The sequence below is a fragment of the Trichosurus vulpecula genome, chromosome 2, assembly GCF_011100635.1.
Source record: "Trichosurus vulpecula isolate mTriVul1 chromosome 2, mTriVul1.pri, whole genome shotgun sequence".
Classification (NCBI taxonomy): domain Eukaryota; kingdom Metazoa; phylum Chordata; class Mammalia; order Diprotodontia; family Phalangeridae; genus Trichosurus; species Trichosurus vulpecula.
Window position 1 is genome coordinate 371,698,302 of NC_050574.1, and position 14,014 is coordinate 371,712,315.

Here is a 14,014-nt window from a genome sequence, read left to right on the forward strand (position 1 = left end):
CTTTATAATCAGTTTTTTCTTTAAAAAGCACAATGAGATCTTATTGTTTCTACATCTTTTAACTGTGAAATAGTAAAAATATCCTCTACTCTACTAATACCCTCATCTGACACATTCTATCAAGTTGGAAGAACTTCATATGAAAAAATGCTCTAAAGCCCTAATGCTTAGAAAAATGCAAATTCAAGTGACTCAGGTTCCACCTCACAAACATCAGATTGGCAAAATGGACAAGAAAGAAAAATGACAAATGCTGAATGAGGGGTGGGAAAATTTAATGCACTGTTGGTGGATCTGTGAAATGTTGGTCCATCCGATTCTGTAAAGCAATTTGGAACTATGCCCCAAAAGCTATTAAACTCTTTTAACTCAGTGATACCACAACTAGGTCTATCTATACCCTAAGGAGATGAAGAGAAAAAAGGACAAATATGTACAAATATATTTATAAGGGCTCATCTATGGTAACAGAAATGCAAACTAAAGGATTACTGTCAACTGAGGAATACCTGAACAAGTTATAATAAATGAATGTGATGGAATACTATTGTGCTGTAAGGTAACAAAGGGGATGGTTTCAGAGAAACTACCACCCTACAACCATACAGTTGTATGAAATGATACAGAGCCAAGCGAGTAGAACTAGAACTTAAACAGTGACAACACCATAAACACAAAAAATTTTGAAAGATTTAAGAACTCTGATCAACACAATGACCAATCATGGTTGAAACATACTACCTACACCCTGACACAGAATGATGGACTTGGAGTACAGATTAAGATGTTTTCTGGACATGGCTGATGCAGGAAATTTCTTTTGTTTAAAAAAAGAAAACTGCCTGTTTATATCCTTTAACCATGTATCAATTGGGGGAATGGCTCAACTTTATTTATTAGGAGCTACGATCTTAGTATTGTTGTTCAATCATGTCTTCATGACCCCTTTTGGGTTTTCTTGGCAAAGATACTGAAGTAGCTTACTATTTCCTTCTCCAGTTCACTTTAGACATGAGGAAACTAAAGAAGAGTCAAGTGACTTGCCCCAAGTCACACAGCTAGTAAACGTCTGAGGCCAGATTTGAACTTGGGTTTTCTTGACTCCAGTCCTGGAATTCTATCCACTGTGCCACCTAGTTGCCCCAAAATCTTAGTACCTCCTCAAATATTTAAACACTGAACTCCACGGAAGATATGACAGAGGTTTGGACCTTTCATATACAGGACATACTTTCAGACTGGACTGGGCTTAAAAGGATTTAAACAAGGGGCCAAAATAAATTAGTTTCATTACTTTGGTGTATTTTCATTATTTTTCTTAGATTTGAGTCCACAGACCTAGCCATATGAAGAACATTATTTTTTAAGGCAAAGTTAAAGGAAAAAAAAAAACCCTTCCTCTCATTTTGGGAGAAGAGCTAATACAGTACTCAGGTCTTCAGAAAGGTATTACAGAAAATTAAGATAAATATATTTTTAGGTTTCTAAACTTAGAAATTACTTTTAGGTTGATTTTTTTAAAGGACTAATTTTTTATAAACATATATACACATAGATACATGTATCTCTATCCTAAACTTTTCCCCTGCCTCCTACCAAATTCACAAGCCTTTTCCCTGCGGCCTCAGAATTATCAGAAATCTTACAGCTTAACATTTTTTTCTTTCCTTTTTATAAACGGGAAGGAAAAAAGGGGCAGAATCAGCCATCTCATCAGTCTATAATGTTCCCAATGAAGAAATTCCCTCTACCAAATCAGAGCTGCAACTAGTTTGTCAAATATAGTCTCAGAGAGTTTCCTAAGACTGAGAAGCTAAGTGACTTGCACATGGTCACAAAGCTGTAAGTGTCAAAGGCCAGCTGAACCCAGGCATGATGTCAATCAGCACTCCATCCACTACAGTTGGCCCTGACCAACTCTCCACCTTAAGGTAGTTATAATCAAATTAGCATACAGAAATACACCTTACAGTCAAATATAGTTAACATTTGGATTATATATGTCTCTACTAACCATTAGTGCGAAGTTAACTACAGTAATAATACTAATACTTTTTTGCTGATGGGTTTACATTATAAAGTCAACATTACACATTATTCAATACTGAGGTCTATCCCACCCAATCTGAATTTTTGAAGGATCTAAAAGACCACCTTCAACTACAGAGAACTAGTTGGCTGTTACCACATTAGCTTCCTTCACCAGGAAATCCAGAGCTATTTACTCTTACTTCCAGAGGTTAGATTATACCATCTATCAACTCAACTGATTTTTTTTTTCATGTTAACCCAAGGCATTTTTGTAAATGAGTTTAAATTGGATCTTTTTAACTTTGCTTTCCTTTACTGGAGTCAGCTAGGTGGCACAGTGGATAGAGAGCTGGACTGGGAGCTGGGAAGGTCTGACTTCAAATGGTGCCTCAGACACTAGACATATGGCCCTGGGCAAATCACTTAACCTGTCTCAGCTTTCCCATCTGTAAAATGGGAAAAGTAAAAGCATCTACCTCCCAGAGTAGCTGTAAGGATCAAATAAGATAATATTTGTAAATCACTTAGCATAGTACCTGGTGCATGATAGGCACTTAAATGTTTATTCTCTCTTCCTCCATTCCCTTCACTAGCACAGAAAGATCTTGAAATTAACTGTATAAGTGTATTTCACTTCACAGAACAGCTAAATTTACAATAAGGTTTATGAGAAAGAAGTTTTGGATAAAACAGTTTTTTGAAAAATTATTTTTCCCACTAACATAAAACTGGAAACCTATTCCTACAAAAAAAAAGCTGACTCCAACACATAATCAAAACAGTTAAAATGTATCATAAAATAATAATACACAAAACAGATTATATAAAAATACCATGTTTTAGCCTAAAGCACTGTATTCCCATTTACAAGTCAACTCTTATCTGTCATCTCCTATAGGGATTTATTCTGTAGGATCTCTTAAATGATTCTGTATCTGTATGGGTTGGAATTTTATTATCCTTTTAAAGGCTATTTTATTTAAACAAAAAAAAAAGGCCCTGCTGAATTTCCCTTTTGTGGTTGTCCTTTAATTATACAGTTAATAACAGACTGAGCTGGTAGAGTAGAAAGAAGCAGTTTAGCTCCCTCTACTACTGCTTCCAACAATGATCCAAGAGGAAAGCCAGACAGAGTAGTAGGAGGGAAATCAAACAAGAAACTCAGTAGGTCACTTTTTCAGTCCAAGAACACAAGTGACCAGGGCAGAAAAAAAGTGGAACAGCAACAAACAGATCACACTCAGTCCCAAGATCCTGTCCTAGGTCTTCTTCTCTTGTCCTATACTATTTCATTTGGTGATTCACATCACTTTGCATGGATTCGTTCTCTATGCAGATGATTCTCAGATTTGTCTAGTCCTACCTTCTCTCTCCTGACTCCCAGTCTCCTACTGCCCACCAGATACATCAAACTACGTCTCATAGGCCTTTTAACTTCAAAATGCCCCAAAATGAATTGTCCGCTCTTTTTAATTTCCCTATAACAGTCAAGACTACCACCATCCTCCCAGGTTACCAACTTAAGGTGTCACCTTTGACTACTCTCACTCTTTCTCATATCCAATTAATTGACAAGTGCTATTGATTCCACCTTTGTACTATCTCAGGTATATGCTTCGCTCTGTCCTCTGACAGAGTGACTGCCATCTCTGATATAAATCCAACCTGATCACTGTGATTGTTTTTCTGCCACAGCCAAGCAGTTAATTTTACAGTACTACAGTACTCCTTCCTAGGAGGGAAGGTAAAGGGACTCTTTAAAAAAATGTCTCACAACCTCCAGGTTATAAGGGAACATGACAAGTTTAAGAAAAATGAAAACAAAAAAGAAAAATGGGAATACTGACCTTTAAAAGTGTGACTATGTGTAAGAAGCACCAGTTCTGGAGTCAGGAGGACTTGGATTCTAATTCTGCCTCTGATACTTACTACCTGTTCCTGACCTTGAAAAAAATCACTTAACTACCCATGGCCACTGAACTAGATGGCCTCTGAAGCCCCTTCTAGCTCTAGATACCTCTAGATATCTAGCTTCCTCTAGCTTCACAGCTCTAGATGTATGATTCTATGAGAAAAGGAAAAAGGACCTCAAATTGAACCTTGGAACTAAGTTATAGACATGACCAAGAGAAGAAAGGTAGATCTTCTGAGGAAGCAGTTACTTGTCTACTGAGAAATGATGTAAATCCCTAAATGCTAATCTCTGAGCAACAAGAGTAGTAATGAGACAGCTATCTATCAAGCTATCAATAAATATATAAATATATAAGGTTTGCTGTCTCCCAAAGACAAAAATCCTGGATTTGATAGAAAGTTTCTCAAGATTTGTCAAATCATGTCACTAGTATATACTTTGTGTTTAATCACATGAGCACAAATGATAGTGCCAGAAGTAATTTAGAAAGCACTGCTAAGAGTTAATTAAGAAGCCTTGGGCAAGAAACAGAAAACATTAGAGGCATGTATGGCACTTTCATCACTGCTGCCCATCAAAAGCAGAGATGGATCTCAGGAGAGAAAGGCAGATTAGGAAAGTAAATGACGGTTTTAAAAATGGCATATTGGATAAGGATTTGAATTTCTGAACCAACATTTAAAAATGCAGAAATAGCAGAATCCTGGTCAGGGAAGGAGTGGGCTAGTAGGAAAAAAAAAGACTAGTAGAGTACTTTTGCCAAGTCACTTTACCTCTAATTGTCAGCACTCCAGGTGGGAAATGATAAGATCCTCAACTAGAATGGTGGTTGTGTGAATTAACAGAAGGGGACAAATTTGAGGGATGTTGTGAGGAAGAAATGACAAGAGCTGGCAACAAACTGGATATAAGTGAGAAGTCAAGGAACACACCAAGTTTGAGAGCCTGGGAGACAGAGAAGATAATGGCATCCCAACTTAAGCAGTAGGGAATTTTGGAAGAAAGGAAAAGTTGAGGGGAAAGATGAGTTATGCCTCTAGGATTGACATCTACTTCAAAAATATCTAATAGTCAGCTAGAAATGAGGAACAGAAACTTAGTAGAAAACCTAGAGCTGGATCTATATCTGGGATTATCTGCATAGAGATAATCAAATAATAAGTGGAGACAGAAAAGAACTCAGGACAGCATCTTGGGACAAGGATGATAATCCTGGCAAAGAGACTGAGAAGACGGGAGCAGGCAAGTGTCATGAAAACCCAAGGAGGAGAGAAAATACAAAAGGAGGAAAATTGGTTAACAGTGTGTCAAATGTTGCAGATAGATCAAGAAGTAGATCTAAGAAAAAAAATATCAGATTTGGCAATTAGAGATCACTGGTGACTTTGGAATGAACAGGTTCAGGTGAGTGATGAGGTTAGAAGGTAGGCTGCAAGGGGTCAAGAAGAATGAAGTAGAAAACGGGGACAACTTACGTAGATGGCTTTTTCTCTCAGTCTGTCTGTCAAAGGGATAGCTTGAGGAGACAGTAAGATCAAGGGAAGGTGTTTGTTTTTTTAAGGATGCTAGTGCTCTGAGTAGTTTTGTAAACAGTAGGGTAAAACCCAGTAGAATGAAAAAATTAGAGGGCTAAAACTCATAATGAGCTGAATGGAGATTTTTAAAAAGACATATTGGAGAAAGAAAGCTCAAAGAAAGGATAAAACACTGTAGAACAGTATGTCTGGGGTTAAATTGGATCATGGAGGAAGACAAAGCTACTCAACTCACATTCTGTTCCTGTTTTCTCTGCCAAAAGAGAATGAACCTTGGAAAGAAAAAGACAGAACAAAACAGTTACTTAGGGAAAGAAAACCAAAGTAGGTAGACAGCAAGCTACTCTGGAAAAGTTCAAATCACCAGGCCCAAAAGGAACTACATCTCAATGTATCCAAACAATCAGAAGACACACTTGTTAAATCACTGTTAGAACTTAAAAGATACTGAAAAACAGGAGTAGTAACCAAGACTGGAAACAAATGTACCAATTTTCAAAAAAGGGCTGCTTGACTTCTGTTCCTGGGAAAAATTTAGAATATATTATTAATAAAGAGATGGTTAGTAAACAACTAGAAGAAAAACCTTTATATCAAGAGTCAAAACTCATGTTCTACAATGACATCTTTAACCATTTTGTTGACTCTTAAACATTGATTATCATAAAACATTTAGCAGTAACCTTTTTGTCAATGGATATAAAGTTATAAGAGTGGTGAACTGGACAAGTTCATAACAAATGGTTTATGCACACAAAAATTTCTACATAATTTTCTATACAATCATAAATATTGGTTCAAAAACTTCTCTAAACTAGGTTTATTACTTATTTACTTTTGTATACAGTATGCCCACCTCCAGCACAGTGCCTTGAAGAGACAGAGCAAATAATTATTAACTAAAGAGAACTTGAGCATCAAAGTTAAAATCTTAACCTGGGGTCCATGAACTTGTTTTTAAAGGCATTTTTACAATTATATTTCAATATAATTGGTTTCTTCTGTAATCTTAAGTTATTTTGTTCATTTAAAAAGTTCTTGAGGAGTCCATAAACTTTTACCCAATTGCCAAAGGAGTCCACGATACCAAAAAAAAAAAAAAGATTGCATTATGAAATTCACATAGTGCTGAGTGCCTTTATCCAGGCACAGTCTATAGTCTAAATTAGCCAGATTAAAAAATTAATTCGTTTTAACTTCTATGAATGGGGGTGGGGGGGGGGGGGCGGGAGAAGAAGTCTGGCAACAAAAAATAACACTGTAATCTAGCTAAGAATTATAACACCTGGGCTTTAAGGCCTGCAAAACATTTGATACACATGTCACTTTTCAACTTAGAAACAGCTAGCATATTATTACAAACCCTCTCTCTGTATCTATCTTGCTTTGAAACCTATTTTACTAGAAACAACTACAGAGAAGTTTTGCTGGACACCTCCAAAAGAGTCTGTTCCTACTTTATCATTCTTAAGTCACTCCTTAACTGGACTAAAGTCACTCCTAAGACAATATCCACTGCCCCATAATCTCAGTATAGAACTTAAGTGTAACTGAGTACACCATGCTGACAGAACAGCAACTTTCGTTTAATTTTTTGTATGAGAAACTACATTTAACGAATTTGGGGAGGCTGAATATCTGATCTTTTATATTAGATGACTAACCCACGGAGGAAGATTGGGAGATGAAGGGAATCCAACTTCCACCATTACCACGGTCTTAAATTTATAACTGCGTTTCGCAGCACCGGAATTTTAAATTATCCTTCAAACTAAAGCCACGCGTGGAGAGTTAGCGAATTAAAGTGTAACTAGGGAGGATTTTTTTCCAGGCTCTCCCACAAATAAACGTGCCCAGTCGGAAGAACACGAGGTGTAACTAACGCACCGAGGGCAAACCTAGCCTGCCCTCCTTCCCCGGTCACCCCTCGGCTTTTCAGTGGAACTTCGGGTCCTAAAACCCAGGTGAAAGGGGTGAGATCCGCAGTTACTGCTTCGGGAACAGCTTCCCCTCGTTTTATCAAACTCCGCCTATCGCAAGAGTCTGAATGCCCCGGACTGAGGGTCGCCCCCTCCCCCAAAGCCCCTTCCCCACCCGCTCCTAGGAGCGGAGTCCACCCAGCAGGCAGGACCACCGACCCGCCACACTCTCGCGCGGGCATGCACGCACACACGCGCTCACATACACACGTGTGTCCCTCCCTCCCACCCCCACCTCCCCCCACCCCGGCCGGGGCACGGCGAAGCTGGTCACTCAGCGGGAGCAGAGAGAACCGCCACACTTGGGTAGCAGGGGAGAAGTTCACAGAAACAGGGGGAGGGGAGGGGGCTGAGTCTCCGCGGGGAGAGAGAGGTCGACGCCCCGGGAGGAGGAGTGGGGGAGGGGACGAGGGAAAGAGGCTGGGGGGAGGGGGGGAAGCGGTGACCTCGCCCGGCGCTGGGCCGCTCCCGGCAACCGGCCCAGCCACCCTACCTCCGCGAAACTGACACGAAACGACCCCCCCAGCAACGCCAAAGCGTCCGGGTCGGGAGGAGCGGGAAAGGGAAGGTGCCGGGGGCGGCCCTGTTTGCTCCGCTGAATGGCAGCTAGGCGCCTCCTCCCCTGCCCTCCTCCTCCTCCCCTTCTGGGCAAGCTGGAGGGGAAGATCCCAGCCGCCGAAGCCGCCTCCTCCCCCAGGCCCGCGGGCCCCTCGGCCCCGCTCACCTCCTGGTTGAAGGCGTTGACGGCGTCCATGTTCGCGCTGCGGCGGCTGCTCCGGGCCCCGCCGGTTTCATAGACCTCGCGTTGCAGGGGGAGCCGGCGGGGGAGCTGGGCGGAGAGGCCGGGCCGGGAGAGTGAGAGACAAGACTGGCTAGGACGTGGAGGTCCGGGCGGAGGAGGCGGCAGATGGGGGGCTAGCGGCGACTAGAGGAGGCGGAGGCGGTGACGGCCAGGTCCCCAGTTCAGTCCCGTTCAGAGGAAGGAAAAAAAGAGGAGGCGGTGGCGGCGCTGGGCTCCAACATGTCCGTTTGGTGGTGGCGGCGGCGGCGGCTGCGCTCGGCGTCTCGTTGACACGGCCCCCCGCGCACACATACATACAATCACTCACTCATTCACTCACACGCACGCACATACACCTACAGTCGGGGTCAGGAAGCCGGCAGGCGGGCGGGCGGGCAGGCCAGCTAAGGTACGGGCCTTCTCCTCCTCCTCCGCTCTCTATCGCTCTCTTAGCCAGCGGGATGGCGGCAGCGGCCGAGTCCACGCCGCGCGGGGCACCCTGGGATGGCTCAGACCTCCCAGCCGCTTCCTGTTTCTCGGCGGCGTGTACCTCTCCTCCCGCCACTCTTCCCCTCCCCCTCCCCAGTTCCTTTCCAAGATACTTTTCCCCGCCCACTTCCTCTCGAGCTGGAGAACGGAGCTGGGCTGGCGGCGGTGGTGGCGGCGGCGGCGGCGGCAGCACGTGATGGTCGATAGCCGAGCTGCTTCCCGCCGGCTCCGTGGTGCACGGTGGAGACCTTAGTGTGCTACACTCGCGGGAGGGGGGATGGCGGGAGCGGAGGAGGGGAAGGGAGCCGGAGGGAGGGGTTGGGGGCGGGCGGAGGTGAGGGCGGTCCCTCCCCACCGTGGCACAAAAGCCCGTTCGCCGGCGGGGAGTTCTGGGGGGAGGTCGGTCTGGGCTGCTCTTCTTAGCCTGGGCAGGCTCGGTCCTGACGGGGCCTGCGGCTCCAAACAAAAAGGTCCCTCTTGAAAGTTTGGTTACTTTGAGTCTAACCCTAGGCATTGGGCCATCTTAGGACTTTCTCGTTTGCGGCCTTGGAGTTTAAAGGAGCCGCCGCTCTCTGTCCCTGGTGCGGTGTCCGTCTGCCGCAAATGGAAGACCAGACCATACGCTTCAACAGAAACTCGTTACTAAGTATCTCTGCCTGCTCCGAGGAGGCAGTGAATGCTCTGCGGCCCGAGAGCCAGTAGAACGGAGTGCGGGCCTGCATCCTCGGAGGCAGCTTCCAGATAGAAAGTGCTCGGTTAGTGCTCTGAAAAGTGAATGGGCTCATCTATCTATAGCAAAGCGCTTTACATACATGAGGCAAGTAACTGAAATATGCGCAGTTATCTCTCTTTTACAGGTGAAGAAACCAAGGATCAGAGAGATCGTCTTTTTTTTTCAATTCAGTAAACATTTAGTAAGCATGTACTACCTGCCAGACACTGTGCTAAGCGCTGGGGGACAAAGAGGCAAAGGACAGTCCCTGCCTTCAGGGAGCCCAGGGTTATTCAGCTGGTAAACATCTGGGGTAGGATTTGAACTCAGATCTTCCAGGTCCAGGGCTGTCTTATTTCATGCTACCTCTCATTGTCACCAAAGAGCTTGTGATTATGGGTCTTTGCCTCAGTTTCATCTGTAAAATGAGGATAGTATAGTGATAGCCACCTCAAAGGGCTGTTGTGAAAAGAGCTTGCCATGTGGCCCACTTGAAAGACAGCTGATTTGGACTCAGATCCTCCAGGGGTGGGGAACTTGTGGCCTCCTGGATCCTCAAGTGCAGCCCTTTGACTGAATTCAAACTTCACAGAACAAATCCCTTAATAAAAGGACTGTAAGCTCTGCTTGTCAGTACCACCATTACCTTGAAGGGGTCACTTCAACTTTCTGGAGCCTCAGTTTCCTCACTTATAAAATGATTGGGGTTTTCTAGATGGCTTTTGCTGGGGGCTGGTGTCAGGAAGACCCCAGTTCAAATCCAACCTCAGACACTAGCTGACTTGCGTTCCCCTGGGCAAGTCACTTAACCCCTGCCTCACTTTTCTCATCTGTAAAGTGGGGATTATAATATTGCCTACATCCCAAGTTTGTTGCAGGTGCTATATAAATGTTAGCTATAATTATTTATTATGGTTAGATGGCTACTGAATCCCCTTGCAGCTCTACTATGGTCCTATGAAAATCTCAGTTATTCCTCCCTTTTTAAGTTCCTTGAAGGAAAGAACTATTTCACTTTTGGTTTTGTATCCTCAGTGCCCTGCTTATAGCAGGCCCTTAATAAATGTTTGTTAGATTGAATTGGGTAGTACTCTTCTAGAGGGTAATTAATTTATTGCTTTTACGAAGTTGCCCTAATTTAGCCGTACTCAAACTAATGTTTGTGCCTATTGTAATATTGTACAACCCATTTCTTCATGTAATATGAAGGAAATTTAGAAATTACCAATTGAAGTAAATAAAAAAAAATTTCATCTCAAGCCTATTCTTCTGTAGTCTTTATATCATCTAATTGTGTGCAAAGCAATATTGGTTTTATAGATAATGTTCTAGAGACTAGAACACACTCCAAAGGAATCTTGTGTACAAAAATTCAATTTGTGGGGTGATTTTTATAATAAAATTTTGTTTCTTCAGGTGCATTGGCAAGTGGGTTAAACAATACTCTGTACTTTTTGGTTATCACTGATACTTTGGATGGGTTTGACACCATTTCCTAGCATTATACTCTCTTGGAGAGGATACCACAATCCAACAGCTCTTTCTGTACTCCTTTGTCATATCTCTAGGCAGAAAATTCAGTAGCTTAAGTATGGTTTTTTTCTCTTTTTGGTTAGTGACCCAAAAGAAGATAAAATAGGAGCTGGGGACCTAGATTTCAAAAATGACACTACCAGTAAATTGCTGTGTGATCTTGGGTAAATTGTTTGACCTTTTTGGGTTCTAGATCTGTACTAAAGACTAAGCATCAGTAAAGATCCCTTTCAGTATCAAAACTCTGAATCTAGAAGATAGCCTGGCCTAGAGAAATATTGCATACTATGTTTGGAGGAAAGAAAAAGTAAAAGGAACATATTAAATGTGTGAACTGGTATGATAGGTCCTTCTAAGCATTAGTGAGGTTTTCTCATTTGTCAGCTTAGGTTGAATAAGTTCTTTATTTTACCTCATTTGTAGGGCTTTTTAAGACAGACTTATTGTCAGAAGGCTTGGGGAATGATGTAAGTTATTTTTTTTGTTATAATTCAGTTGATCCTAATTGTTTATTCTCTACCAAAGGCCTAAAGGTGATTATTTATGGTACTTAGTCATAACAATTTATATTAAGGTTTTAATGGCACGTTTCCTTCCATTTATTTGAGACCCTGATTCATTTGCTCTCAGACCCAACACAGGATGAACTCCAAATGTTACTTGGAGAGTGGAAATCTAAATTTTAAAACATGCCCTTTCTCAAGTACATGATTCCCATCTCTGGCTTGTGATTGCCACCCCCTACTACCAGGGTGTCTTCAATTATCTGTAAGATGAAAGTTAAATATGACAGTATTTGTTTTAATTTTAAAAGTAAACATAATCATGTACACAGATCAATGCATACAAAATGTCAGATGTTTTCAACATGTTGGTTTGGTAGGTTTTTTTTCCTAGCTTTCTAAAATATTATTCTTTCCTTCCTTCTATCCACATTCCTGCACTAGGGGTTTATAAACTGGGACCTATTGACTTGTTTTAAAAATATTTTTATAACTCAGTAAAATTCATTTGTCTTATAACCCTATGTATTATATACTTAAAAATCATTAATCTGGGAAGAGGGTCCATTCTACACATTCGTCAAGGTGTAATCCAAACCTTTCCTGCTCTAGAAGGGATTCCCTACTGTTCATATCTTTTTCTCCTCTGATAGCACTCACTGTCTGTGTAACCAATGTGTGCTATCACATGTTTATCATTGTAGTGAAGGGGGAAGGGGACAGGACTGAAGACAGCCTAGTGGGTTCTACTTCTGACCTCCATTTACTAGCTTTGTGACCTGAGGCACTTAAATATTTCTAACATCTAGGTTCCTCACATGTGAAGTGGCAAATATAATAATACCTGCCCTGTATATAATCCCTTATGTTGGAATGTTGAGGTGGTGGAGTGCTCTATGAGATACTGGACCTCCATTGTGCAGTGAAAAGTATCAATACTCATTACCTTCACTTTCTTGTTTGCATTTCAGCTCCCTGTAGTCTGGCTTTCACCCCCACCAGCATGGTTGGAACTGCTCTCTCCAAAGTGATCAGTGTTTTCTTGACTGCTAAATCTAATTATCTTTTCTTAATCCTTATACATCCAATACCTCAACATTTGTCTCTAGTGAACTTGGGTTTCAGTAATAGCTTGTCAGTTTCTTCCTGTCTAACCAATCCTCACTCTCATTTGCAGATTCATCATCGACGACCCTTCCCCTTTGTAGGGGTGTACCTTAGGATTCCTTTCTGGATTCTCCTTGCTCCTCTGTCTATACTTTCAGTAATTGTATTAGTTCCTTTCAGTTCAGCCATCATCTCTATGCAGATAACTCACAAATCTGCATACCCAGCACTCCTCTCTCTCTTGAGCACCAATCTTGAGCCTCCAGTTACCTGCTAGGCAGATGCATCCGAATGTCCCATGGGTACCTCAAACATGAAAACTGTATGCCACCCTTTTTTTCCTTACTTCTTATATTTCTATTGGGTACATACCCATTCTTCCAGTCACCTAGCTTTGTAACCCTATGTCTAGAATGCTCTCTTTCTTCACCTCTGTCTCCTGGGACCCCTTTATCCCTTTCAAGATCAACATTATTTGTGTGTGCGTGTGCACATATACATACATGAAATATATACATACATATATTTACCTATACACACATATGTGTGTGTGTGCGAGTATGTAAGTGCTGGGCCTGGAGTCAGGAAGACCTGAGTTCAAATCTAGCCTCAAACACTAGCTTTGTAATCCTGGTCAAGTCACTTAACTCTGTTTGCCTCAGTTTCCTCATCTGTAAAATGAGCCAGAGAAGGAAATGGCAAACCATTCCAGTATCTTTCCCAAGAAAACCCCAAATGGAGTCATGAAGAGTCTGGGGTGACTGAGTGTGTGTGCGCACATGCATACACATGACTGTTTATAGGTGTATATATAAATATATACACTGATGTGTGTATATACATACATGTATACATACATATGCACACATACGCTTGTGAACATGTACTCCCCCATGAAATTATAGTCGTGTCACAAATGTAGAGGAGAAAGGAATTATTTTGTCCACTTAAGAGTGAGAATAGTACCTAAGCAAAGCTATACCAGTTCAGGTGACACTAAATGGGCTTCCTCATTGGAGCAGTCAGAGATATTGAACCTATAGATGTACTTAGGATGCTGACTTGGCAACAGCAGGAGGTCTGAGAATCCCCTCACAAGCCAGAGACTTCCCTGCTTGGGGCTCTGGTTTTGCCAGACCTCTGCAGAGGGAAATGAAACTTAACCATGGAGAGCTTCCCCAAATTCCTTTGCTAAGGACTCAGATAAAATTTTTGTTCCTTACGGTCCTTCATTGTTATTGTTGTAAAGTCGCTTTTCAGTCACGTACAACTCTCTGTGACCCCATTTGGAGTTTTCTTGGCAAAGAGATTGGAGTGATTTGCCATTTCCTTCTGCTCATTTTACAGGATGAGCAAACTGAAGCAGAGTTAAGTGACTTGCCCAGGGTCACACAGCTAGTGAGTGTCTGAGGCCAGATTGAAACTCAGG

General features: G+C 42.1%; 1 protein-coding gene across 6 annotated transcripts in view; it reads right to left on the reverse strand.

The window, feature by feature from the left end:
- Positions 1-8,742, reverse strand: part of SCAF4 (SR-related CTD associated factor 4) — a 114,430-nt gene extending 105,688 nt beyond the window's left edge. For 3 of the 6 annotated variants that reach the window (XM_036743393.1, XM_036743392.1, XM_036743390.1), the window contains exon 1: positions 8,185-8,704. In XM_036743393.1, the coding sequence (XP_036599288.1) occupies positions 8,185-8,214 (30 nt within the window). In that variant the 5' untranslated portion in view covers positions 8,215-8,704. Of the gene's footprint in view, positions 1-8,184 lie in introns of all 6 variants that reach the window. The other 3 variants (XM_036743388.1, XM_036743389.1, XM_036743391.1) reach the window with 3 other exon arrangements.
- Positions 8,743-14,014: the final 5,272 nt, after the last annotated feature.